Consider the following 26,188-nt stretch of genomic DNA (forward strand, 5'->3'; position numbering starts at 1 on the left):
TGATGACTGTACTTTTAACTTCGCTGTATGCAAAAACTGTATTACTTTGTTCATCTGATAAAGCCTGCAAAATATTTGAAAATGCTATTATTTTTTTTTGTTTATATGAATGACAATTCATTTCATACGATTAATATCAGACAGATCACATTGCAAATCTAAGAGCAACCGGTAACATCCATGACTCACCAATTCCATACTGGCAAGAGGCGAGGTGGAGGGCTGTGTCACTGCAGTTATTCCACTCTAAATTTAGAGTCCTCAACCTCTCCCCATGCCAGTGGCATTTATGACAATGGTGGGAAGTAAGGTCTCCTTCTTATGACCTGTGCTAGGGAAAGTGTGGATGACTCATGTGACACCCTCTGCCATACATCTCGAATCATAATGTGAATTATGTTGATATGGATGGAGCATCTTGTTGATAATTACATATTCTCATCATGACACATTGTAAGTGTTGACATTGATAATAAATATATTATGAACAATATTGCTATTTGATATACATTAAATGCCTTAATGCCTCATTACAGCTTGTGTCATCAACATGTAATCAAACCTCGAATGTATCATGCTCCATTCCTTGTACATTGCAGAAGTCTGCTCACATACAAATAAACGACTTCCTTATGAGAAGGGAAATTATCCTAATAAACGTCAAAATTGTTCCTTTTAAAAATTAAATCACGTCAACACATTTCGGTCAAATAATAAGATGCACAACCTGAACTCTTATTCAGCCTTGCGATAGGGTCAGTGGTGGCCGAGCGGTTAAGGAAGTGCCTTCCTTCTGCTGGTTCGAATCCTGATCCGCCAAGATGCCACTGAGGTGCCATTGAGCAAAGTACTGTCCCCACATACTGCTCCCCGGTAGCCTGTCATGGCTGCCCCCTGCTCACTCAGTTTGAGGGGTTAAATGCAGAGGACAATTTTCACTGTGTGCACCGTGTGCTGTGCTGCTGTGTATCACAAGTGACAATCACTTCACTTACTACTATACACAATGAGGGTTTTTAACTAGAAAATATATTCATTTTAGGAGTAAATTATTAAAGATTAAAATGGATATGACCATTCTTTGTATTTTGATCTCCGTCAATACATATTTTACGCTTCTATAACACCGCGGGTAAGTTATCAGGCGATTTATTTTGACACGTGTGCGTCGACGGAAAAAAGATCCCGGAAGTAAAGTTGCTGCTGATTGGCCTGCTGCGCGCTGAAGGGCGACAGCGGTCCAGCGCCGGGCCCGGTGATTGGTGGAAGCTGCACAGCTCGCGATCTCATTGGATGCGACATCCTGAGGAGGCAAGTAACAGACGCTTCCACGGGAAGAACATTCAGGTGAGAAACGTGCCGTGTGGTGGAGTTTTTAAATCGTTTCTGTGTTTTTTTTTCTGCGTTCGAAAGGCAAAGAGAATGTGTCATCCGTTAAACGCACGTCCTTAAAAGATGGCTCGTTGCACCTGGAGTGCTCCGGTTTTCTTTAGCTCCATGTAGCCTGTAGCTAGTCGACTTCCCGAAAATACTACACAGTACATTTAATTACGTGACGTGTATCTCACGGCGCCTGGCTGGTTACAGGCCCTGTTGTTCCGTGTCTGGGTGAAGTGTGTGTTTCTCGGGGACGCCAAGTGGCCTGTCGCGGTCGGCCGGCTCGTGTTTATTCACTGTGATTCGGTGGGACGGGGAACGCGAGGTCGCGCTTGGTGACGTAGGCAGTGAAGTTGGAGAATAAGAAGTTCGTGTAAGTGTCCACCGGATGGCGCAATCATCCTTTTCCATTTTTCACATGAAGGTTCCAGTGTGGGTTTTGCTGTAACATAAGCAGTGCGGTATGTTGTAGAACAGTCCCTGGGTTTTCTAGTGCAATTTAACCATTTGCCATGAATTTATAAACAATTTATTAAAAGATTTTTTTTTCTTTTGCAGTAAAATGGCCATGTCAACCAAACTATCATCTTTCAGGCTGCCCCCTCTCCCCACAATAGGGGAGATAATTAAACTGTATAACCTCCGAGCAGAGAAGCAACTCTCCCAGAACTTCCTACTGGACATGAGGCTCACAGGTAGCTGAATAATTCAGCATCTGAACATTTACCGCATCTTCAAATGATAAGACGTGCTCCTTGGCATTACAGATAAAATAGTGCGACAGGCTGGGAGTCTGAGGAACGCTCATGTGTGTGAGGTCGGGCCCGGACCAGGTGGCCTGACTCGGTCCATTCTGAACGCTGGAGCTGCAGACCTTCTGGTGGTGGAGAAGGACACAAGGTTCATCCCTGGCTTAAAGGTAGGATGGCATGTTTTTCCCGACTCCAGCAGTCTTGTTTCCCTGGGTAAATTGGAATATTGACCGGCTTTGGTCGCCAGTATCAGAACGTTAATTGGATCCCGGAGAACTGTTGGTCAGCGGATATGTTCAGTGTTTCAAATAAATGTAATTACTTGATTATAAATTCTGAAGATAAGCTATCTATGATGCTGATCACTGGTGTAGAAGGGTTTAACACTGTAAAAACTGATGGACAGGCCTTTGAACCCCTGTTCCACTGTGGTTATTCATCCAGGCAATAATGAAACCGCCTGGAGATCAATTCGAGCTATCAGATTTCTGGCGCCGGCATTTGTTTTACGTGTTCAGCCTCCCCCTGCGACAATTGACGGATGATAGTATCTTTTAGGACCTTTTAAAGATGATGCACTGGTTTATTTTGTCTCTTTTTCACACTTCCTGTCAAGAGAGTCCCTACGGCTGCTGACAGAATCGGGCAGAAAGTGCACCGCTAGCACGTCTCTAGCACATGGGCTTCTGTCTGACGCACTCATTGAAAGGGTTGCACGCTTGTCTTCTTGAGTCGGCACGCTGTTGAAGATGATTCCTGTGAGCCAAAGATAGTTGGCAGGTCTAAATTGAGAAGTCATCTGAGGGATTGGAGGTCATAGGAAATCACAGGTTATTTGCTTGAGGGATTGTTCTGCACGATCACTTGTTTTCTGAATGTTGTCTGGAGCATTTTGTTGTCTGTCGTGAAATGTAAAACCCGGCTGCTTTCGTGTTTGCAGCTCCTGTCTGAAGCAGCCCCTGGCAGAGTCAGAATAGTTCACGGTGATATTCTCACGTACAGAATGGATCAAGGCTTCCCTTCCCACATTGCTAAGACATGGGTGGATGGTGAGTTTCTTTCACGCTAGCTGCCTGGGTAGCAACACATATTTTTGGGTTTGGCTTCCCACACATATCTTAATATTTGGCAAACCTCAAAAGACTTCTTTCATTCTCGGTTAAATAATGTAGTCCAATTGCGCAATATTTTAAAGAGCTCCCCCTTTATTTCTGTAGATAGGATAAGATGACCCTTTATTAGACCCAGCGCAGTGGGGAAAATTTACATTGTCTTGGCAGAAAGTGGACAGTGCGAGATATATTAAAAAGTTCAATATTCAAATAAATAGAGGGAAAAAAAAAAACAGTGAATGTGAGTTTTAGAAATATCACCTCTGTGTAAAATACAGAAATAAAAAACCTATTAGACTCAAACCTATTTAAATTATGAACACATTGTTTTTAAATAACAATGAATAAGAGCATCACATTTCTATTGATTTGTAATGTTCTGGAAAAAAAATACCCTGCCAGAGGAAGCTTCATGCTAAGGATGACATGTCTGTTCACCTCAACAAGACAATAAAACTGGAAAAAAAGATTAAAATGAAGTTGGAAGTGCCACATTTAACATATGTCTGTTTAAACTGTAAAGGCAGAGTTTTAATTATCTTGACAACTTACAAATGACCAATTTCCACTTTACCTGAACACCATTGCCAGAATGTTACATCTAATTGTATTTTTAAACAGTGGTGTTTCTTTTATATGATGCACATTTCAAAAGAAAAAAAATGTTTTGTTTGATTATAGTCTAGTTTTGGCTGTGTTTCATATGTTCAGGTCAATCTGACCCTCATCGAAATGGATGTATCCCCCCCACCCAACATGATAGGAAGGTTAATGAAGTCTGAAGTAATTCGTTTCTGGAGACCACAAGGAGACAATATAAAATCCAGAGGCCTTATTACCACGTTTACCTGACAACTTGATTTAAACGTTCACATCTAGTTCTCCATCTAGTGGTCATTCCTTATATGACAGAATATCAATAAACCTTCATACTGATGGGGGATGATTTAAGGGTTTAGCTATTTATTGCGTTTTATTTATTGATGTATAAATGAAAAAGGCATTGATCCCAAGCCTAGCCATTAGAGAGTGTCAAACCCGTCCTCACCGGTGGTTTTTCCTGTCTAAGCAGGACTGCAAATTAGGGCTGTATTGCAGTGCCGTCATAGTTTAGGAGGCATACTCAACAGCATCTCGTTAGGAAAGACCTGACATCTGTGATGTTTGCAGAAAGCAGTCCCAGCACTCCCCACTCCACGGTGAACTAGCAAGTAGCCGTTTGTTTCATAACGCGGGGAGCCTGCACCCCCTCACTAGGGCCGGTTTTGTGTCATACTTTTCAAATATCCACAAATACACGACATGAGCGCACTGACAACATTGATGTTTAATTTGGTAGGACTGTTACCGTGGTGCACGTCCCACACAGTGTCTCTGGAACACCGACAGTGGGTGGGATGTTGAGGATTAAGTAACACGATCAAATCCGTATTTTATCTAGCCGCATTGCGGAATGTTATGCTCCTGATTTGATGGGGCCTGTTGTGTTTTGTGGGGGGTCTATGTTAACATGTTAACACGTCTGCCTAGGACCACCTGACCTGCACGTCATTGGGAACCTTCCCTTCAGTGTTTCCACCCCACTCATCATCAAATGGCTGGAGAGCATGGCTAACAGAAGTGGCCCGTTTGTTTTTGGGCGCACGCGACTCACGCTCACTTTCCAGAAGGAAGTTGCTGAGGTGAGGCGGTTTCCTCTCCGTCCAGTGAAGGTGGTTCATTATTCAATTCAGACAGTGAGAAATTCCCCCAGGGTTCCGAATTGCAGGTCCATCTGGATTGCACTTTCATCAGTTTTTCCATAAATGCTGCCTCCCGCCTTCATTAGAAATTTTGATCAAGCAGACAGTATGTTAACCTTACACTGCAATTCTGAGTAAAATATGGCTTTTTTTTTTTTATTGCATGCCTGTCTGTCACTGGAGGGCAGAAAAACAGCATGGAGAATTCCATCAGCCCGTACAAGAAGCAAAACCGTCCCACAAACACTTCGAAACACATTTCCCTCCATCTGTCATGGGAATTATTGCTGGAGACGCTGACACATTGCATGCTGAGAGAGGAAGCCGGGACCACTGCAACCAGTGCTGCTTATTATTATAATACTTCATTCTCAGCTACGCCTGAGACACAGTGAGCCCGTCAGTGGCTTTTCTATCTGAGCATGAAGTATGTGCGGTTCGTTTTAATTTGGCCGAGCAATATTTCCTAAAAATTATAAAATTCAGTGTTGATGTTTACAGTAAGCTGATTTCACATCGGTTTTACAGAAATACGTTGAAAGAAAGGATTCTTGCTATTTATCTGTATCTTGTAGAGGAGAAATTAACTACCCACCAGCCATTGTTGGTTGGCTGTCATTATTTCTGAATCACACAAGCTCAAGGTTTTATGATGCTTTTTAATGGGAGGAGCCCATTGTGCATAATTCCAGATAATTAGCCCCCAAATTTCTTGTTTGTTGAAGTTTGTGTGCAGAAGTTATTTGTCTAAATCACCCTCTTAAACAATCATCAAATTCTGTTATTCACTATAATATCCCTTTAACAGAGGCATGCAGTGATTGTTCAGTCTTAAACTGTTTTTTTTTTTTGTGTGTGTGTGTATGTAGGTGTAAAAAATGTATATGTTGATCTCTCATCTCCCACAGAGGCTGACTGCGAGCACAGGGAGCAGACAGCGCAGCCGCCTGTCCATCATGGCACAGTACCTCTGCACGGTCAAGAACTGCTTTACCATCCCTGGCCGGGCATTCGTTCCCAAACCTGACGTAAGGGTCCCGTCCTCTTTCTGCCCCCTGCTATCTTGTTCTCCTCCTCGTGCACTGCTTTCAGTTCAGTTTTTGCCTCGTGGTTCCACCATGGAGGCTCATTAGGGACTAGTAAAATCAATGCAGTCTTAGATGTGGCGTCAGATCGCTGACATGTCATGCATAATGATGCCTGCTGGGCTTTCCAGTGTGCTGCAGCGCTGGCACGCTGTGAGGTAACAAGAGTTCTGCCAGAAGGTTCACAGTTTCAATTAACATCCCCCCTTTGTATTGTTTTGGTATTTTGCAGGTGATCGAGAGATTGTGTGTTTAACCTCTGCAGCGGTTTAGATTGACTTGCACAAAACAGGGTTCCCCTTTTCTGGAGAGAGGTCCTGGAAAATCCCACACATGTAAATATTTAATCCACGCAGAGTGCCAGAGCAATGCAGTCGGGTCTGATAGTTCATTCTCTCTGAAGAAATGGCTCCGGATGATTATTTCATCACACACCAGGGCTTTTTGCACTGGTGTGTGTGAGAGTGTGTCAGCAGAAGGCATTTCAGCATGAGCCGAAGCAAAGAGGGGCACTTTGGAAAGCTAATGTCATAAAAAGTACATTTTAGACTGTCTTATTTCGGTGGTGGAAAACTTTAGGTTGAGGCTGCTGGTTTTTGGGACCGTCCAGGCTTAGTATTTGAATATATTCAAATGTGTGTGTTTCTCTGCAATGTAAAAATATCAACATCCAACCGAGATCACTTGAGTCGGGCAGCCCTCTGATGTCCGCTCTGAATAAGTGGTAAACACCAATCACATTAACATACCACAGAGCCGCCGCCCGCTCTTTGAAAAGAGCCTCATTTTAACATCAAGAACTGACATCATATAGCTGCGCTGGATTATAGAACAGTACGTTTTCGTCAGAGTGCAGTTGCAAAAAGCTGCGACTTGAAAGTGCACGATGCATAGCTTGAACTGCAATGGCAGCCAGGGACATGTTGAGTTCTTAATATCTGAGTTTAAATTTATTGAGATATTTTTTTAAACAGAGGTTATGGTCATAATGGTCTTACTGGACTGTCTGCTCTGTGTTTTTCTCCAGAGATGGATTGACAGGATGGGTAATTTAAAATACATAGAGACATTGTGTTTGTTGTACCCTCTGATGGGAATATAAGAAGCAATATAGTTTTATAGTGAAATTCATTATGGTTGTTGCTGACAAATGTACTGAGAATATTGAGAAATGTAATGATTTTGGATACCCCGCCCTGTGCTTTTCTTACTCTGTACCCTGTTGGCTGACCACAACAAGGTGCTGTTATTAGCCTAGTGGAAGACACTCTGAACCAGCAGACAGAAAAGTCACAGGTTCAAACCCCACTTACTACCATTGTGTCCGTGAGCAAGAGACTTAACCCTGAGTGTTTTTCCAGGGGGACTGTCCCTGTAACTACTGATTGTAAGTCGCTCTGGACAAGGGCGTCTAATAAATGCCGTAAATGTAAACAGTGACATCACTTCATATAAAAAGAAATAGTTAAGCTCTGACTTCCTATTGTGTGCTGAATGAAGTCTAGTTGTATCTCTTAATTCACAGGCTGAATCCTTTGGAGAACACATGTGATGTAGGCAGCCTGACAAGGCTGTGCCAACTGAGATGGTCCTTCAGAATCTTTTCATTTCCCAGGTCGAGATGTTGCCTTCAGTGTTCTCCCCATTTTTCCACATATGAATTGAGGCAACCATCCAACCAGTCAGTCAAAATTAAAGAACTTTTCAGTAGATTTAAGTGCCCCCCCTCACATGGAATTGGTGCATTACAGTGTTTGCAGGGGGTGTTGGGCAATTATGCCGTCAGCAGTTCTCAGATTGCCCTCCCCAGGAGCATCAGCAGATGCCTCAACTCTCAGCTAAATGGATCAGAAAAGCCAGCAATTAGGCGTAGCGTGGCTTCGCCTAATTTGCAGCGTGCCATTTGATTTCCAGTTTGGTTTCCTTCCAAAAAGGCAGGGAGCTTAATTTTCCCATCGAACCCTCTTGGAAGGTCAGACGGAATCCATAGTGATGTTTGAGATCCAAGCTAAATGATGCGGTTTCCTAATCAGAGGCTGACGAGTATTGACGTGTTGTGATGGTGGGATTTTGTTTTGGGTGTTTTTTTTTTTATTCCCGTCTCGGCCCGTGGGGCAGCTGGTTCTGTCACATTGAGTGACTGACCGTCCTTGAAGGTTTCATTCCATGGTGATTGGCTGCTTGTCGTGTGCCTCAGGCTAGCTTCTCCTACAGCCGCCGTGTCTCCGATAGCACAGATGTCCCCTACCTGCTTTTTGTCGCATTGCTAAGACGGCCGCCAGCAAAAGCAGATGCTAATTACGGTGCGTTGGAAGCATCGCCAATTAGGAAGTGCCAAAAGCTCTGAAGCACAGCACAGATCATGGATTCCTGATGACCTCGGCTGAATAATAATTTGATATACTGCACTCTGACATGTTAATCTACATACGTGGTATCCGCAGGGAATGAATGGGCTGTTTACGGTCCTGGTGTTAGCTCTGGACTGTGGTGGAGGGTCAAAGGAGGCCGGCTCAGTGTGACAGTAGCCCTGTGGCTGGGTTAGCAGGGTGTGATTAACCCACCTTGGTCATCGACCGCCTCAAGAGTCGCTCGATAGATCTCTATTATAGACTGTTGCGTTGCGGAAAAGGAGCGCGTTGAAAACGGTGCCGCGGTGGTACCTTGCAGGAAAAAAACGTTGAGAGAGGGGAAAGGAGGAGACTGGGGGGAGATGTGGAGGGAGGGGAGTCAGAAGAGCCTGAAGATAGATTCATGACAGAGATCGATCTGAAGGGAGAGTGAAGCGCACCTCGAGCAGATGGTTTTCTAGCTGTCCTGAGTAACTACTGCATCAGCACACCTCACGCAGGCCTCCGAAGGCGAGGCAGATACAGATGTTTTTCGTGTCTGCTGTACTCCCTGCGAGACCATAGGTCAGGGGAACTCCACATTTTTATATAAGGCAGAATACTACTATTGCACTACTTCACGATGGTCAGAGTGTCAGATTTGGCAAGCTAAGTGGCATCAGGAGCTGCTGTGACTTGGTTGGAAAACTGGCCATGATGAATTGAATTTACCTTGCAGATGCCACACAGCAATTTGCTGATTGTCATGCAACATTTGTCTGTCATAAGCAGGCCAAACACTGGGTAAATTTGACAAGCGTGCCAAAATTGAGGGCCGTTTGATTTTGACAATTAGTATTGCTTCATCATTGCGTTGCTGAGAGCGTGAATTTAAATCAGCTAAACTATCATAATCAGATTAGGATAACCCTCATAACTGAGTGAATGTAGCTGAATGCTTATCTGATCTTCTCGTCCCGAATGATTGTCACAATTAGAACAACTTTGTGTCTTGCTCAAGGGACACAATGTTAGTTACTGGGGGTTTTGTGGTTCATGGTTATTACCTATGGGCTACTATCATTGCAAATGTCATTTCAGCTGCAGCTTAAGTTTTAGACTGTAGTTCTCCGTTCTGTGGCCACATGAGGTATAGCCTGATGTGCCGCAAAGTGCTTTATTCTATTCTGATAAATGGGGTCAAATGAGGTATCAAGGGGTAGAGCAAAGTTATTTCAATGACTTGCTGCACGCCTGAAGGCTCAGTCTCAGTGCTGCATGGTCCCAAGGTAAAAGCTAAAAATACAGGGACGTCTTTTAAAGTAAATTCCTGTGACAGGTACAGCCTATCAACAATTCAAGAGATTTATCTTCAGATAGAAAGCACTGGATTGTCTTTGACAGTAATGCATTTTTTTTTTTTTTTGCTGTGTTACGAACTAATTAGACCAGCTAAAAGCATATCTGGAAATGGCTCACTAATGTCTTATTGGGACCAGGATTTGCCACATGAGATCCATTTGCTGAAAGGTACAGTGAAAATATCAACACATAATATTGTTCTGTCATCTCTCCAACCATACCCACCCACACATATCCAAATCACTACTCTATGGACACACACTTCTTTGTTAGGAAACCCACCTCTAAACCACCTCTAAGCAAAAGTAATGATAATAATACAATATCATTAAAATATGTACATTTGTTGTTCAATATACATGTTTCATTTACTGACAAATGCTTACTGAAAAAAAAATCAGAAAAAATGAGGATTTTGTGAGGAGTTTGTGCATGTACATTTTTTGTCCACGAGTGGTATGAGAGGGTGCAATACAGAATATGGATGACTAATAAGAGTAAAAAAAAAACACTAAGGGTGATGGGTTAAATGCAGAGGACAAATTTCACTGTGTGCACCGTGTGCTGTGCTGCTGTGTATCACAATGACAAGAATTCAAGAGTAGTTACACATTTACATTGTAATTTCTTCATCAGCATCCTTCACCGAACATCCAATTAGCTCATCCAAACCATGTGAGTGTGTGTAGCAAATTTGAAGAAATTCTGCTGAAACATTGCTAATTTCATGTTTGCGAGAATGTGAGGGAAATTGACTTATTTTTTGGCCATGTGACTTGTACTATAATGCTGTGGTTTAGATTTGCAGGATTAAGAAAAAAAATGTTACTATTGCATGTAAAATGTAAAAAATATTTAGAATAAATAATCATGCATTTGCCCCCCCTGATTTACATAAACATGTTTGAATGATGTTTTCTCTGATATTTTGCTTGGCCCTTCTGTTGTGGAGATAAAATTGTCCAGAAGAAAAATGAGTGAGCCTCTTTAGAGATTTTTGCTGAGTGTCAATATTTGTGTTTTTGCTGAATTAGGAGCCTATATTTAGAGTAAATTTTCCAAAAAAGAACTGTGGAGAGAGGGCTTTTTATCTTTTCTTTTTGAAGTGGTTTAAGGGGAGAGTTGGGAGAGCGTTTGCATATTGTATATGTGCAGATATAGTTCATAAATAATCCAGTGACTGTACTTAGCCAGCATATAGTGGCTAGCATGCCCATTTAAGTCTTTAGAACCAATGAATATTTTCAGCTTGCATTAAAAATCTTGACACATTAATTTAAAGTGTCTCAGACTCAGATTTCAGGGTATTGCAAGTTAACTATACCCTTGGAACTTATTTGCATAAAAGAAAACAACTGTGCACAAGTGATAAATGAACCTTTTCTAATGGTAGTCAAACCATGTCTTTACTGATATAATGGAGGTATCAAACGTCACCATTCAGAGTACGTTGGTGGTTGTTAAGTCGTTTTCAAGGGTATAAGAGCTAAATGGTGTGTTAAATCGTCCTTATGTCTGTCCACTGCATACAGCACTATGCCTAACCTTGAATAGATCTGTGGGGTAATGTGGTTTCAGCAATCAGTGCAAAATGCAGCCATAAACACGTTTACAATATGTAATTAGATTATTGGACATCAGTATCTACAAATTGCCAGATTCTATCGTGCTCCTGAATGGTCATTCTGTCATTGAGGACTCCATATTGCTCGTATCAGCAATTCGCGAACCACCAGCGGGCAACATCATTATTCTGGCAGGCTTTGTGGTGTCCTTGGGAAATGGGGAGGATGGGGAGGTCCTGAGCCAGGGCAAGGTCATCCTCAGTCTCAAGCTGACAAGTGTATTATGTCTACTATATGTTTGTCCTTATAAGGGCAGAATTACCTTCCCATTATGTAAGCTCTTGACTGATTGTTGTCTGCTTAGTATTAGAAATGCTGCCTATGAAGGGAAAAAAGACTGATGGCTTTCTGCACAGCTGCCCCATATCACTCACACCCCCTGTGTAACCTGTCAAAAGTGGCTGGGGCGGCTTTGGCTTACAAGCCCAATAATGGACACGTAACGACCTGCATCCATACATCACGATCGGTTCTCCGTCGTTACTCTTCGCGGCACAAGGTTTGAGTTGGCAAGAGCGGAGCCCATGCAAATCAGCTTGTTTGAAAAGGGGAGGTGAACTCACCCAATATCGAGGGCACAGGGGAATTTCAAACGATCCAAGATGATGTGTCATGACTGCTAAAAGGCTAAACTCTTTGAAGCCAAATGTAGGTTAACCTCACAAGAGGAGAGAATCTTAGCCCTTACCCATGAGGTTCTATATTTTTTTTTATCTTGACAGTTTCACAACCAAGACTACAGCCTTTGAATTAGGTAGAGGTACATTAATTGACCATAATGAAAGGTACCCCAAAAATGTCAAGCAAACATTTAAAAAGTACAGAAGTGACTCGTTTGAAGATGCTTACACAAATGGGGGAACTCGGATGGCGGCTAAGAAGCCTATAGGCAGATGTGGATTAAATGAATGCAGAATGGCAGGGCTCACGCCAGATAGCGTGTCTGTGTGACTAGGCACTCCCCTTTGTAGGACGTGAGCCAGTTTCATCATCCTGTCTACCCACTGAGGACGAGTTGGCTTAGCCGCACCGTTACAGCCAAGTTCACTATTGCCTTCCATTTCAGAGAATATTCATTGGGCTTGAGCGCGGTGGAATTGTCCCCGCAAAAAGACTTGTAATAAGCCCTGCAGAAGTGTACTACTTATTGTACCACAATTAGCTCTGACCTGGAATTTTGTCTGAGATCGTACCATATCAAAAAGAAATTATTTCAATTATATGCTGCCTTAATGACGTTCAATTATTTTTGTATTATTGCAATATCTGTATTAATACCCACATATTAGTAGGTAAACTCTGGCATGATCATGTTCTGGTATAATACATTTAAGGTTGAATTATATCATGATATATTGGCTTTGATTATTGAGAACAGTGCCAATATGTCAAAGCAGCAGCTCCCCATATTCCTGGATTTAATTCCAGCCTTCTGTGCTTTCAGCATGCCACATACATAATTAAGTTGTTAACAATCGCCTGATCCTAATTAAGCATTGAATGGAATCAGAACTCTCTGTAGGACAGGCTCCAAGAACAGGATTTGGAACCCCTTTCTCAATATATACAATATATATGGCTTATTGCTGAGTTATAAAATGTCTTGTTTCTATGGTATGGTGATGGTTACAAAAATCCTTTTATATCTTATATGGCCTCATTTTTTGAATATTGCCACATATATAGAGCAAATAGATGAACATTGTGAAGCGAAAAACAGCCTACGTGCTGCACAGCTTGCTTAGTCCAAAAATCTGTGCTTTTGGCAGGCGCCAACAAACTACCTCCAACACCAAACACACATACGCATGAGAAGGAACAAGTTCATATGAAAATGTTCTGCTTCCACAAAATAGTTTTATTAGTAAAAAATAGAACTACTTGCACAAGCACACTGAGACAACTGTACCGGAACATTTGGAACTGTGACCCTTTGCAAAATGAAGTAGTGCTTTAAGCATCCACAAAAAAGCAGCTTTTTTTGTTTTTTTAAATCAATCTTTCTCCTCAAACTGTATGAGCCATACGGATGCATGGGCCATTTGAAGCTAATAAACAAGCTGGCACACCAAAAAGATTACCTCTGGCCTAGTTTTTGCCTGCTAAATTTTACCAGACAAAAGGGTGTGGGGAGTCAGTTAACACTTTTAGCATCGTGTACATTAAAACAAGTTAGTGTGAGCATCTGCAAGGAACCACACAGGGTCACGTGTAATTGTGCCCCCCCTCCTTTCATTCTTCTTATAAAGAAGATTTTGCTATATGAGTATGCTCAGATGCTAATATGGGGCTTGAATGTCATGTTCCCACAGCAAACAAAAGGAATAATGAATATTTAGAAATCATCATTTGGCTGGAATACAATGAATACAAATCTCAACAGCATAATTTATACCTTTTTTTTTTTTTTTTTTTTAAGGAATAAAAAAAAAAAAAAAATATTTTGAAGAGGCTTCAAGACAGTCCTAATGAGACCAATTCTGTATGGAAATGATTGTGCTTTGAAAGTGAGGAACAGTCAAAAATAAATACATTGAACTACACGGAATAATACAACTGCATGTATGGATGTTGTAAACAAACTTCATTTCAGTGAAGGTTTAGGCTGTCAGGCTATTGGTCATTCAAACCATTTGGAATATATTTCCCTTTCACCCCCAGTTTCTCTATGGTAATTATATTGGCATCTAGAACTTTGTACTGTACATACATTGGCAAACGTGTCAGGAGAAGGTTTGGCACATTCTTGGGCCCAAAATGTCCCCTTGTTTGTTCAGGAGAGCACATTCAGTGTCAGTTATTGCATTTGGGTAGCGGCGCCTGGGCTTTTTTTTTTTTTTTTTTTTTATTGTCCAGGTGCCCTACGCGCCTGCTGCGGAGACTGTAATCCGTCCCAGAAGGGCAGCCAGGTCCCCGGCGATGCCCTCCCAGTGTGCACTGCGCTGCCTGCAGGTGGCGGGCTGGGCTCTGCCATCTGCTCGCCGGTGGGAACGGGCACTCGGAAAGGAGAGGAATGCACCGCGTCGTGCATCACTGCCAACCTTCCGTCTCCAGGGTGGCAGCTTCAGTTCGGAGAGGCGTCCTCCCCCTATCCCTTCTCCCACTCCACCTCATCCCCAAGTGCAATCGCCCCCTTCCCACGTTGGGGACGTGTGTGTGGGTGTTGAGCGGGAATGGCTGTTGGCGTGTTGCTTCCCAAGCTGCTGTCCACAGCAACTGTTCTCGCCATCGTAAGGGTTCTCCATATGTGCTCCGAGAGAGAGGAACAGATAGACTGTGGTAACAGCGGAAAGAAGGAAGGGTGGAACATGGTGGAACCCCAAGCACAGGCAGGCATAGAACAGCAGGAGCCCAGTGCACGTTGGTGCTGATGCAATTCCACAGCACAGAAAGAAGGTAACACTGGATGGACGACAACAACGAAACATCGCCAGGCCTGTTAATAGACATTATAAGCATCCAGCAGGAAGGCCACTCTTAAAACCATGCATATTTTCTTAAATAGATACAGCTTCATAAAGCACGCCACCCCCCCACCCTTCAGACGGAACCTTAGAACCGCCCGCCGGGAACTTGGAGGGTGAGGCGAGGGAAGGGCAAACGGATCTATGCCTGCGAGAAGGTGCTGCAGAGGGCTTTGTCTCGAGACATTGATCCCCTCTCACAGATGGCCAGGGCCAATCACAGCAGACAGAGGTGCAGGGAGCGAGCGAGCGAGCGAGCGAGAGAGAGAGGGGGGAAAACCGAAGGAGAGATTGATGGGGAGAGAGAGCGGGAAATGGGAGGAGGAGAACCAAGCGACAGCCCTCCCACAAAAAAGGAGAGGGAGAAAAAAAAAAAAAAGGCACAGACAGAGCCCCCCCCTGCCAATCCACCCCCCCAGACAATAAAGATATTTGGGTGCAGGATTCCGTTACCATGGCAGTGACGGTGGCGGGAGTGAAAAGCATGCATGCGGCTTGCTGTTTGCGTATGCGCGCACACTCCTACAAAATGTGGACCGTGGCCCCAGCCGCCACGACCGGTGCGGGGAGGGGACGTGTTGTTATTACTCTCGCCCTACCGCGGGGCTCCGGGCCACGTCTGGCCGCCTCGCGACTTTCGGGATCACTTTCGGTATAAAACGGGTTTCAGGCACAGGCATTGTGGCTACGTACTCTAACCAGGCATTCCACTGCGCTATGGGTGCAGCATGCTTCACGCAGAATATCCAGCCATCTACAGGCTACCAAAGAACAGGGCTATATACCGGAAGTGCCAAATGCTGGCAAGAAAGGCGAAAGCGAGGGATGAGGATAAATGGGAGGGGGGGGGGGCGTACTTTTCCTGCTCGTATTGCTGACTCGCGTTCATCCGAGGTGCTTTTTAAATCCCAACCGGACCTTTGGCAAGCACGACTATTGGAGGATTCCACGTGTGGCCACCGCGCCTCGCGAAGGAACTCCTGTTTAAGATGCTGGATGAGTGTCGAGACGAGTCTCCGCCGTTCCGGGAATACCTCCACCGCTTGTGCTTGCGGAACAACAAAAAAGGGGGAGGATGGTGGTTACGGCCATAAATTCCCCGGCCCCCCCCTCGCCCCTCCGACTCATGGCGCGAGTGCATGCGGCGGGCGCCCTAGACGTAGTCCTGCAGGCTGTACCCGGTCTTGTTGTCCAGCGGGGACAGGGAGCAGTACTGGTGCTGCAGCTCCTGCTGCTGCTGCTGCTGCTGCTGCTGCTGGAGGAGCCGCTGCTGCAGCAGCAGCTTGTCGGGCGGCAGCAGGACCAGGTCCTGGGGGCCGTGCCGCTTGCCCGAGCAGGAGGTGCAGAGGATGGAGCCGCCGAGCAGGAGGAAGCCGGCCGAGACGAAGGCCACGTACAGGGCGCCGCCCGGCTCGAACTTGTTGTTGGGCGGCACGTTGGAGTCCAGGAAGCTGCGGATGACCTCGTCGGTGAACCAGCACGCGGGCACCAGGCAGAGGAGGCCGGCGGCGATGAAGCAGGCGCCGCTGGCGATGGCCGAGTGTCGCTTGGAGCGCCGGCCCCCCCCCCAGCGCGTGCACTTGAGCCCCAGCGAGGCCAGGCAGAGGCCCAGGGTGGCCAGGACGCAGGACAGGACCATGGTGGTGCGCGCCGTCTGCAGGTACGCCGGCAGCGCCAGCACCGAGTACTTGAGCGTGCAGCTGAACATGCCGGTGCTGTACCAGGTGCAGTCCATCCACAGCCCCTGCATCTGCGTGATGGCGGAGATGATGTTGGAGCCCACGTCCGCGCTCACCTTCCAGTTGGGCAGCAGGGTGGCCAGCGTGGCTCCCATAATGCCCAGCAGCGCCAGCACGAAGGCGAAGATCTGCATTCCCGGGGACGCCATCGCCGCGCCGCGCCCCGCGGCAACCATTCACCGGACGGCTGCCCCTGGCGCAGGACCCGGCGACCGGCGCCTCAGCCGCTCAGCACCCGCCGCTGCTCCTGGGTGAAGGAATGAGAGATGGAAGTGAGTCTCCTCCCCCCCACGCCACACGCGTGTTCTCTGGCGGGGAACAAAAGGAGGAGGGATGCCAGCGGGTCCCTGCTGAGAAGCCTGGAGCAGCTGCCGAACAGGACGGATGTCCCTGCTGCTCCTCCAACGCCAGAAAGTCGGCATGTTGCCACAGTGACTTTTGACGTCAAACGGAAACGAAAAGGTGAGTCTAACGTCTGACGACGATGACAATTCCGCGCTCCATCTCTGCGGAACTTTTAATACGCCGTAGTGTTTTTATCCGAACCTAAAAAGCTGGAATTGAATCAGAACACAATGGCCTTCGATCGCGCTAATGTAATACAGTCGCGGGTCTCTGGCACGAGTTCAAGGACGCAGCTAAAGCGATTTGTTCGGAACGCGGGAGTGCGCGGAATGTTGATCTTACCTCGACTGGTGCAGAGGGGGCTTTGACGCGTCAGGTTGCCCGCCACACACACACACACACGCACACACACACACACACACACACGCGAGGATGAGGGGGCGTATCCATTCATCTCATGAATTTCCTTAGCAACAGTAGATTAGTGCGCGTCCCAGCCGCACATGTGCGGAGAGGTCGCGTCTCCCCCGGCGCGGAGGCGCAGAAGAGACCCGGCGTGACGTCACGCCGGCGGCGGCGGCGGCGACGCACGGGAAGTTCGCGGGGACGGAAACTGTCGGCCTGACGGACGCTTCGATTATTCGTCAACGAAAAGAAATGTTTTTATTTGTTTGTTTTTTGTAATGTTTTCGCGAGCCACGTTGCGTCAGTTTAATCCAGAAGCAACGACATATTATTTATTCCTTTTTTTTTTATTTATCGCAATCACAGTAAATTGCGTGACATAGTCAAACAAGTTAGAGACCACAGTAACATTTTTTTAATTTATACTTATATTAATATTGTTAAATATTTTGTATATTGTTATTCTTCAATAATCTACTAGAATGAATATCCAATTGTCATCAAAATACCATAATCTTCCTACACAACAAATTAAACCAGCTTACATGCTATTACATTTTATAATAATTATTATAACTTCGACAGCCAAAACAGGATGAAACTGGACTCTCCATGTTTGGGTGAGACTGCAGGAAAGCGCCAATATGACTGTCATCTACTCTGCATCTCATGTCGAAGATGGTGTGTTGTCGGAGGTGAAAGCCAACAGATTGAACAAATAACGGACATGGACTGGGCAATCACTTCACCGCCCCACCCCACCCCTTTAAATTGGGCACAAGATGGAACCTAGTGCAGGGCTGTAGTGAAAATTTCATTTGGTGGCAGTCGTTCCTCCTCCTTTGTCATCGACAGGGTGATCCATCAGGACTGGCTGAAGAAACATAAACACCGTGCCACATATAAACTGACCCTCCCCAGGCAAAGAGCGTCCCAACATCAGCAGTCGCACCGCGGGAGGCTAAACTCACAGCTGCTTACCCCCACCCCTCGACCCCCACCTCTGCAGTGGCCAGGGGGAGGGAGTGGCAAGATGACAAAGATGCGGGGGGGGAAGGAATACAAGGACAAAAATAAGATAAATGCAATGTTTTGTTCTGCCATCATTATGATCACCTTCACTCATAGGCACTTTTTCTGCCAGCTGGATGACCTCTGCCTGCGTCCTGACCTGATTTAGGTCAGCCAAAGACATGGATTCTGTGTAACTCACAGGATCAATGAATCAATTTTTGTATTGCTTTTGAGAATTGGCAAATGGAGGGAAATGTGTCTTTACGTGTCTGTGCGTTTCTTTGTTGGGAAGATCACAGAGGAGACGTGCAGAGCTGGAACTGGTGTCCTACTGGTGGAAATAAAAAATAAATAAAGGACGCAGTTACCATGCGTGCAGGGAGGGCAACCATGTGAGCTGGGAGCTGGAAGATGTGGGGGAATTATTAGAAGCATGGGGCCCATTTCTGAAGCCATGACTGGAGATCATCCTTCTGGTATATGAGATATTTTATGTACCATTTGCATATTCTTTATTGCCTTAGAATAATTGGGATCCTGGGTAGGAGGCAATATTTTATGCCTTGGATCTTGTGAAAGCATTGTCTGATGTCCCTGCGTGTGGTGTATTGTAGCTGGTTAGTTGGCTCTTTTAAAATCCTTTTGAAAGTGCCACCACTTATTTATATTAAAACCATTATATTTTTTTACATCAACCATTCAACATAATCATAAGTGCAATTGAGATGAGCATCTCTAATAGAGTGACGACAAGATTCTCAGTAAAGATGACCTATTAATCAATCTCTACTAAACTAGTAACTGACTAGTTACATGATGGCATACAAAATACTAGAGACGTCTTAACATAACAATATATCAGTTATTGGTCACTCTATTGTATGGATTAATCAGTGCCTAGAGAATATAGTAATACTGGTCACAATTGAAATTTTCATTTTTGGTCTTATGTTGAATTGTGTTTTGGAGACCACAGGGGGGCGGTATACAACCAAAAGGCCTTGTGAATGAAATGAAACTCACGACAACTCGCTTCACTCTCACATGAAGGAAGACTCTATCTAATTGTGTATTCTGATATGACACTGATCACCACTTTACCGTCAGTGGAAATCTTCGTACACTGGCCCTCATAGACCTGCACTGGTACATTTCTGACTTCCTGACTCCCATTGGGCTGGAGAATTCTGCCTTGGGCTTTTCCAGGAGTCCGGAAAGCTTTACCCGTACAACAGAAACCTCCCCACTCCCATCATAAGCATCCCTGTCTTCAGTGGGACATTTTCAAGCTCCTCTGCTCTGGAGCTGAACTAGTGCAGGATGTCCCCTGGAAGCCGTTGTCATGATTAATGCAGCTCTCCTTCTACCGAGGCTTTCCCGATTCTTCCCGCTCAGCCTGGCCCGCAGTTTACAGCGTACCGTATTCCCCAGCTGTGCAAATCCCATTGTCTTTTTCCATTGTTCTGCGCCGTCGGCGTGGGGAGAGGCGTTACTGCCTCTCAGGTGCTAAAGCCCAGAAGGAGCGGCACGTTCACCTGCTCGTTCTTTTGGCAGAAGAGACAAATTCTAGGCGCGTCTCCTTTGGGTCGGGGGAGAGGTGTAAATTTGGAGGGTGGCGGGGTTTAATGGAGTTCCCCTTGTGTGGCGTGAAGGTTATGTGATGTAGGTCTTCCTGGTACACGGTGCAAGGACAGCCATGTGAACATTGCACAGACGAGAACGTTGCCTTTTTGAATTCTAGTTTGAAGTAGAGAACAAAAGAATTCCCGCTTGTTTGACCCTTTTATTTTATTCTGCATGCAAATAGTACATCTGAAGTTCTCCGTATAGATCCTTACGTAACAAGCCAATTAGACGGTGGAATTTCTGCCGAGGTCATTAGTGCTGGTAATTTCCTGGTCCTCGCTACTTAAAAGGCATGTGCAGCGCATGCAGATCAAGCGAATTCCCCGTTGGACTATCACAAGCTCCCGGTAGCTCCACCCCCGGACGCCACGTGGCGGAGACGGTGGCGTTGAGGACGCAGGCCCATGTCGTGATTTAAGACGAGAGTTTCATGTATGCCAAGGTTATCAGAGCAGGATTAATGGCGAGCTTCGCGATTGATTGCGGCGAGTGGCGAAACCGTGTAGCCGCCGTTCCATAAATCACGGGGCAAAGTGACTGGGACAACCCGACGGCAGAACCGCCGCTGCCCGTACGGAGCAATATCGACTCCCGCCCGCCGTCCTCTTACATCATGAAGCGTGGTGGAATATAGATGGTCTAATTACTCCAGGAGAGCGGAATTAAAGGCGGCCGCCTCTCCGCTGCTCCATATTTCTGAAAGGACATTTTAAAAGCCGCGTCCCCACCGTCCCGCACGTCCAAGTGACAGGTGATGAAATGTGGGCGATGCTGTCTGATGGCTGCCGTCTCGGGCGCCATGCGGCAGTTCATCCCCCCCGACCACAGAGTCCCCGTGGCCCCCTGTCAGGAGGGCGGGACCCGGGGACGCGCTGGCCACCGGGCGGGAAAAGTTTGCAGGAGCCACGGCATAGTTCACCTGCTTCCTGCTCATTTAAATAAATTAGCCGTCACCCCCCCCCCCCCCTCGAGCCCCAGAGAGAAGCCCCGACATACCTGTGTGACGCAGAGCCGGTCCGCGGACGGTCAGACGAGAGACATGTACGTAGGGAAGGCCGAGCCCGCCACGTCTCCGTGGCCCCCGGGGCTCTCCATCGGTCCAGACCTCCTGCGGCGGCTCAGCCGAGAGACTCGCTCCGGCTCCGCAAGCTCTCCGATCGAGAGAGAGAGAGAGATAGGAGGGGGGGAGAGGAGGGAGGAGGGGGGGGGGTGCTTTCCCTGAAACGGCGGCACGGTTCCGAATAGAAAAGACCGCCGTCCCCAAGCGGAGAGGACCAGCGAGGGAGGCAGAGTGATGGAGAGACGGAGCAAACAAGCGCGAAAGGGAGGGCGCAAGAGAGCGAGCGAGAGAGAGGGAGGATGGAGAGAGCGAGAGAGAGAGAGCGATCCGAGGAGGAACCGGGCTCCGCCGGGCGGCACCATTACTTCAACAGTTTGTCATATCGGCTTAGCGCTGATGGGGGGACTGGCCAGGCAGGCGCTGGAGGAGGGATGGAGGCGCATGTCGCGACCCCGCGTCCCGTCTCCACTTCGCCGCGCTCCCCGGGCCTCCCATGCCGAGAGGCTCGCTTTCGATGGTCCTTCACACAGGTGTTACTGTGGCAACCGGAACCGGCGCACCGCACGCTGCGCCACTTTCCCATCTTCTCGCTCTGCTCCGTGTGTAGGTGGACGTGGGGGTGGTGCACTTCACCCCGCTGGCCCGGCCCCAGATCCAGCAGCCCTTCAAGCTGGTGGAGAAGCTGGTCAGGAACGTCTTCCAGTTCCGGAGGAAGCGCTGCTGCAGGGGCATCGAGTAAGACGCTCTTTAAACCGCTTTTTCCCGCCTCCTCCTCAGGCTCCCCGTGGCATGTTGGGTAAATTCCGTTTTCCAGCCTGTCGCTGTCATAATCCCGCCGTGACTCAACGTGGGCCCAGATAACAAAGCGAGTAGCAATTATGAGTCATGGCGGTGAGGAGCCGCTTTAACCGCTGCTGGAACATCGGCGCCGTCCTCCGGTGGCTAATAGCCTGCGAATGTCGCGTCTCCCTTCAAGGATGCTCTTCCCGGCGACGGGGCGCCTGGAGATGACCGAGGAGCTGCTGTGCCGGGCAGACGTGGACCCCACCCTCAGGCCCGCCGAGCTCACCATCCCGCATTTCCGGGCCCTGGCCGACGCCTACAGCCAGCTGTGCGCGGAGAACCAGGGGCTCATCGCCTACGACTTCCGAGAGGAGCTGAAGGAGAAGCGCAGGGGCAGGAGGCATCACGGCGGCGGCGAGGTGCCGCAACACCGGGGACTTTAATGCTTTTTTTGTTTGGGAGACAAGACAGGGGTGACATTTGAAATGTTTGGGGCCCCGGGCGAGTTCAGACGCATCGCGGCTCAGCGTAACAGCAGTTGGCACCTTCAGGGGGCACGCGTTTTAAATGACCCGCAAGAGACGCGCACGGAACGGTGTTAACATGGGCGAGCGAGAACTCACGCCACACAGGCGCCGTGGTAACGGATGAGTAAATAAATAAAGGCAACATTCAGGTCGTTTCTTTCTCCCTCTCCGTATCGCTCGCTTGGGACCCGAAGACACGGAGGAAAGCTGTCAAGGTTTTTAAAGCGTCCGTAGAAACACTTTAGTCGCATCACAGCGAGAAGCGTTTCTGTTATGCCAAAGACATCAAAGCGGACGGAAAGAACGAAAATAGACGCTACCTCGCATTAAAAAAACATCACAATTCCCCTGGTGATTTCGAGTCATCCACAGAACATTTCTAATTCCGGGTCTCTTTGCATCGTCTGTCTAAAACAAATAATTATGTTCTTTTAAGGATTTGAATAAACCGACTGCGCTATGAAGATGCTGTCATGTGGTTATTTGTCAGAAGATATTTTTCATTGTTCCAGTTTTTTTATTTATTTATTTTTAATAACAGGATGGTTGTTTTGCCCGGCAGTAGCTGTAAATAAAACCAACCAATTGGGCCCCATCTGTGTCTTCGGGTCTTGACAACACAGGCAGGCTTAGCCTAAGCGTGAGAGACATCCTTGTTTTTTGACCTGAACAGTCACATTTATTCACGATGCTGGTTTGAAGCGTGTTAGGTACGTAGTTGATAGATTAAGGCCATATTGTAAAGAAAGAAACACACAAAAATGATCCCACACAGTTGTCTTGTCAGACTGTTTATTACAATTCACCCTTTTTAAAACTTGTGAATAGAAATTTCAAATTAGTTTGCAGAACAGGTTTCTTTTCCAGGACATGAAAAAACTCTGTAATTAAATAAAATTAGATTATAATGCAACGTTTTCAGTCTTCAGCTTTTTTTTTTTTTTTATCAATTTGAACTCAAAAATTCAAGCCATAACCCAAAGTTTTGCCTTCCTATATATATATAAAAAAAATAAAAACTCGTCAATAAATAAAAAAAGGTGTTTTATAAAACCCAACAAGTCCATGATGTACAGATAAAAAATAAAAACAATGCTTCAAAATGTAGGCAAGTTGTGTACGTAGTGCACATATTACAGCAAGGCAGAGTCCTGAAAGTTTTCCTTCTCAGCTGGACCTCGGAGTCCCATTAGGACTCACAGCTCTGCAACTCCTACCCACACCGGGGGTGTCTGTGTGTGTCTGGTTGTGCTGGATTTGACTGTGCATCAGGTGCTCAGGGCTGAACGAGAAGTTGTTTCATTTGTCCCGGTGAAAGAACGAAGGCAAACTGATCTTAACATTTATCAATCAGAAGAGTTGTACCGTTCCTGAGAACTGAGGCACGGCACATTCTGGTCTTGGATGGTCGGTGCATCGCAGCACTTCCTTAACAGATTTGGACGCCTTCTGGGTTTGTGAACGAGGCCATTCCTTCATGCCATTTAACAGCACCGGGAGGTGGCGCTTGTGGTGCCCGTCCGACGCTACGAGGAGGTTGTCGCCGTGCTACTGTCGCCACTTTCGGCTGTTTCGTAGAAGCAGTCCTCGTTGACGACGGAGGTCAAGCTTTGCACACTGAACTCCCGTTCCAGAAGCGAGTTGAGGTCAGCGACTGCCGAGGCCGCCATCTCAGACTGGCCGTCCAGAGAGTGACTGTACTCCCTCGCGCTCAGCAGCGCCACCTGGCTGCGACGGAGACTCCCTCCACGACTTTTCCTCTTCACGGCGCTGAAATTGCGTTGGAGCCGGGCAGGCTGCTTCTCGGATGTGCGTGTGTCACCCTCCTCCTCGGCTCCCTCGGGCTGTACGCGGGGGGCCGACGCCCATTCCGGCGCGTCCTCGTTCACCTCCCCCTCAGTCAGACTCAACTGTTTGAGCTGATCCTCAACGGTGCTGAGAGAAGAGTCACGATCACCGAACTCTTCATCCTCATCGCTCAGAATGTCGGACTCTTTCGCTGGACCAGCAGGGCTGTTGAGGTTGGCGCTCCTCTGCCAGACGATGGTCACCCTGCCTGGAGCTGGGAGCTCCTGCAGGGGGCTCTCTGTGGGTGGGCAGCCACTGCTGGGCGTCCCACTGCTCAGACTGGCCTCGTCTGAATCAGACTGTCGTGGTCTCAGCGCGTCAGTGTGGGGGACGGCCAGGGACTCTCGTTTACAGAGCCAGGATGCCCTTGAGGAACCTGCAGCAGACGAGAACATTCTTCATTAGCCATTATCCTTGATTGCTTCAAATTTCCAAAATTTCAGGTTTTAGTAAAGGGGTTTTAATGCTGAGACAGAAAACAAAGCAGCAAGTGATGCACAGACCCTGGAGCTAAATTATTTTCTCCAATACTCCAGTCTTTAATAAAAAAAAAATTCTTCCATAGTTCAGGGGGAGTCTTCTTGAAGACCATGTTCAAGCTCAAAGTAAGAACATAAGAGTGCAAATACAGTTGCAGAATGAGTACTGACATGTCATAATAAACTACAAAGCAGAGTAAACCATCCCCTAAATTCATTCAGACGGGTAATGATGCATATAAAGCAGTAACGGATTAAAGAACTGACCAATCCGCGCAGAGGAAGGCAGGGTTCTGCGGAGTGGTGCGAGCTGTTCCTGGCCAACTCTCTCAGTTGGGAGATCACTGCGCATGTTCTTCCTCACGTTCTCCCTCACGATGGAGCGGATGGTTTTGATGATTTTGACTTTGGACTCAGGCACACTGCATGAGAAGGGATCTTTCATTAAGGATGGGACTCCATCAACACCCACGTCATCATCCAGCTCTACAGGAAGTTCCATTTACCTGCTGCAGAGCTGGAAGATCGTCTCCGGCCGTCCCTCTGTTTCAGATTTGGTGTGAACGAGTTCCCAGATGCAGTTTGTCTCTGTGCCTGGGAGGGAAAAGATCTGTTTAGGAATGTCCCATTTCGTTCCCCTTTCAGTTGTTGGGGAATGTTTTAATAGTTCGAAGCATCTCACCGGCAGAATTCCCCAGTCGAACCTGGGATAATGGAACGAGCCAGCGGAACTTAAAGGGGTCCAGGTCTGCATGGGAGTTACCAGGACGTGGGGCATTCTGCATTTGAACCATAAACAGTGCTTCAGACAACTAAAATTCAGACCCTGCCTCCACATTATACAGATCATGCATCGCTCTTCACGTTCTCTAACATTACAAGAGGGGAAAAAAAGCGATGAAACAGCAATGGCGCATGAGTTAGGAAGCCTTTGTGTTTTTATTCATGAGTGTACACTCCGACATTCTAAGCCCTCTGGTTTCATATCGCCGCTGCTCATGAGAAAAGTACATTAAAGCTGATATCAATATCAGTTACGGCATTTAGCAGGCGCCCTTGTCCAGAGCGACTTATGATCAGTAGTTACAGGGACAGTCCGCCCAGAGACACTCAGGGTGTCTTGCTCAGGGACACATATGCAAGTGTGTTAAAACTACTAGGTGGTGGCAAATATCTTGTACAGACTCAGTTTTGATATGAGACCAGGGTTGGCGAGTGAATTCTGTCTGAAAGACTCACCATTTTCTTCTTTGGTTTGTTCTCACGGCAGACGAGAATGACCGCTTTCTTAAACACTAAAGGCAGAAAAGACCATTATGTTAGCATAACGAAATATTTAATGAAAGTTTTTTTTTTTCCTCTACTGCATCTAATAGTTTCATGTAATGTATCTACACACTGGAATATTTTAGCACCCTTTCTGGAGAATATCACATATAACATGCTGCCTGAAGTAAGGACATGGCATTTCACATCAGCCCAAGGGACTGAAAAGTATTCTGGGATATGACAG

At 46.7% G+C, this 26,188-nt stretch overlaps 2 protein-coding genes across 10 annotated transcripts in view; one reads left to right on the plus strand and one right to left on the minus strand.

The window, feature by feature from the left end:
* The first annotated feature begins 1,306 nt into the window (after positions 1-1,306).
* On the plus strand, positions 1,307-22,812 carry tfb1m (transcription factor B1, mitochondrial). Of its 4 annotated transcripts, none has more exons than XM_028968578.1 (8): positions 1,307-1,347; positions 1,936-2,072; positions 2,145-2,296; positions 3,070-3,178; positions 4,772-4,923; positions 5,892-6,011; positions 21,646-21,773; positions 22,015-22,812. In XM_028968578.1, exons 2-8 carry the CDS (start codon positions 1,940-1,942, stop codon positions 22,262-22,264), a joined length of 1,044 nt encoding a protein of 347 aa, XP_028824411.1. In that variant the 5' UTR covers positions 1,307-1,347; positions 1,936-1,939; the 3' UTR covers positions 22,265-22,812. The 4 variants fall into 4 exon arrangements, 2 of the variants coding, with proteins under 2 accessions (XP_028824411.1, XP_028824475.1); XM_028968642.1 differs by lacking the exon at positions 1,307-1,347 and adding an exon at positions 1,491-1,838; XR_003748395.1 differs by lacking the exons at positions 1,307-1,347; positions 1,936-2,072; positions 2,145-2,296; ... (2 more) ...; positions 5,892-6,011; positions 22,015-22,812 and adding exons at positions 15,686-17,050; positions 17,924-21,568 and having other exon boundaries at positions 21,646-21,701.
* Positions 22,813-23,126: 314 nt separating this feature from the next.
* tiam2a (TIAM Rac1 associated GEF 2a) overlaps positions 23,127-26,188 on the minus strand; it is a 62,973-nt gene continuing 59,911 nt past the window's right edge. For all 6 annotated transcript variants that reach the window (XM_028968258.1, XM_028968247.1, XM_028968331.1 and 3 more), the window contains 5 exons: positions 25,915-25,970; positions 25,358-25,454; positions 25,182-25,269; positions 24,943-25,097; positions 23,127-24,572 (listed from right to left, as the gene is read on the minus strand). In XM_028968258.1, coding sequence (XP_028824091.1) covers positions 23,875-24,572; positions 24,943-25,097; positions 25,182-25,269; positions 25,358-25,454; positions 25,915-25,970 — 1,094 coding nt within the window. In that variant the 3' untranslated portion in view covers positions 23,127-23,874. The remainder of the gene's footprint in view (positions 24,573-24,942; positions 25,098-25,181; positions 25,270-25,357; positions 25,455-25,914; positions 25,971-26,188) is intronic.

The sequence above is a fragment of the Denticeps clupeoides genome, chromosome 1, assembly GCF_900700375.1.
Source record: "Denticeps clupeoides chromosome 1, fDenClu1.1, whole genome shotgun sequence".
Classification (NCBI taxonomy): domain Eukaryota; kingdom Metazoa; phylum Chordata; class Actinopteri; order Clupeiformes; family Denticipitidae; genus Denticeps; species Denticeps clupeoides.

Excerpts from the sequence above, each read along its gene's own strand:
- tfb1m (XM_028968578.1), top strand. The coding sequence starts at position 1,940 with ATGGCCATGTCAACCAAACTATCATCTTTCAGGCTGCCCCCTCTCCCC. Across the intron at positions 2,073-2,144 it reads ACTGGACATGAGGCTCACAG|ATAAAATAGTGCGACAGGCT; the intron begins GTAGCTGAATAA and ends TTGGCATTACAG. Across the intron at positions 2,297-3,069 it reads GGTTCATCCCTGGCTTAAAG|CTCCTGTCTGAAGCAGCCCC; the intron begins GTAGGATGGCAT and ends TCGTGTTTGCAG.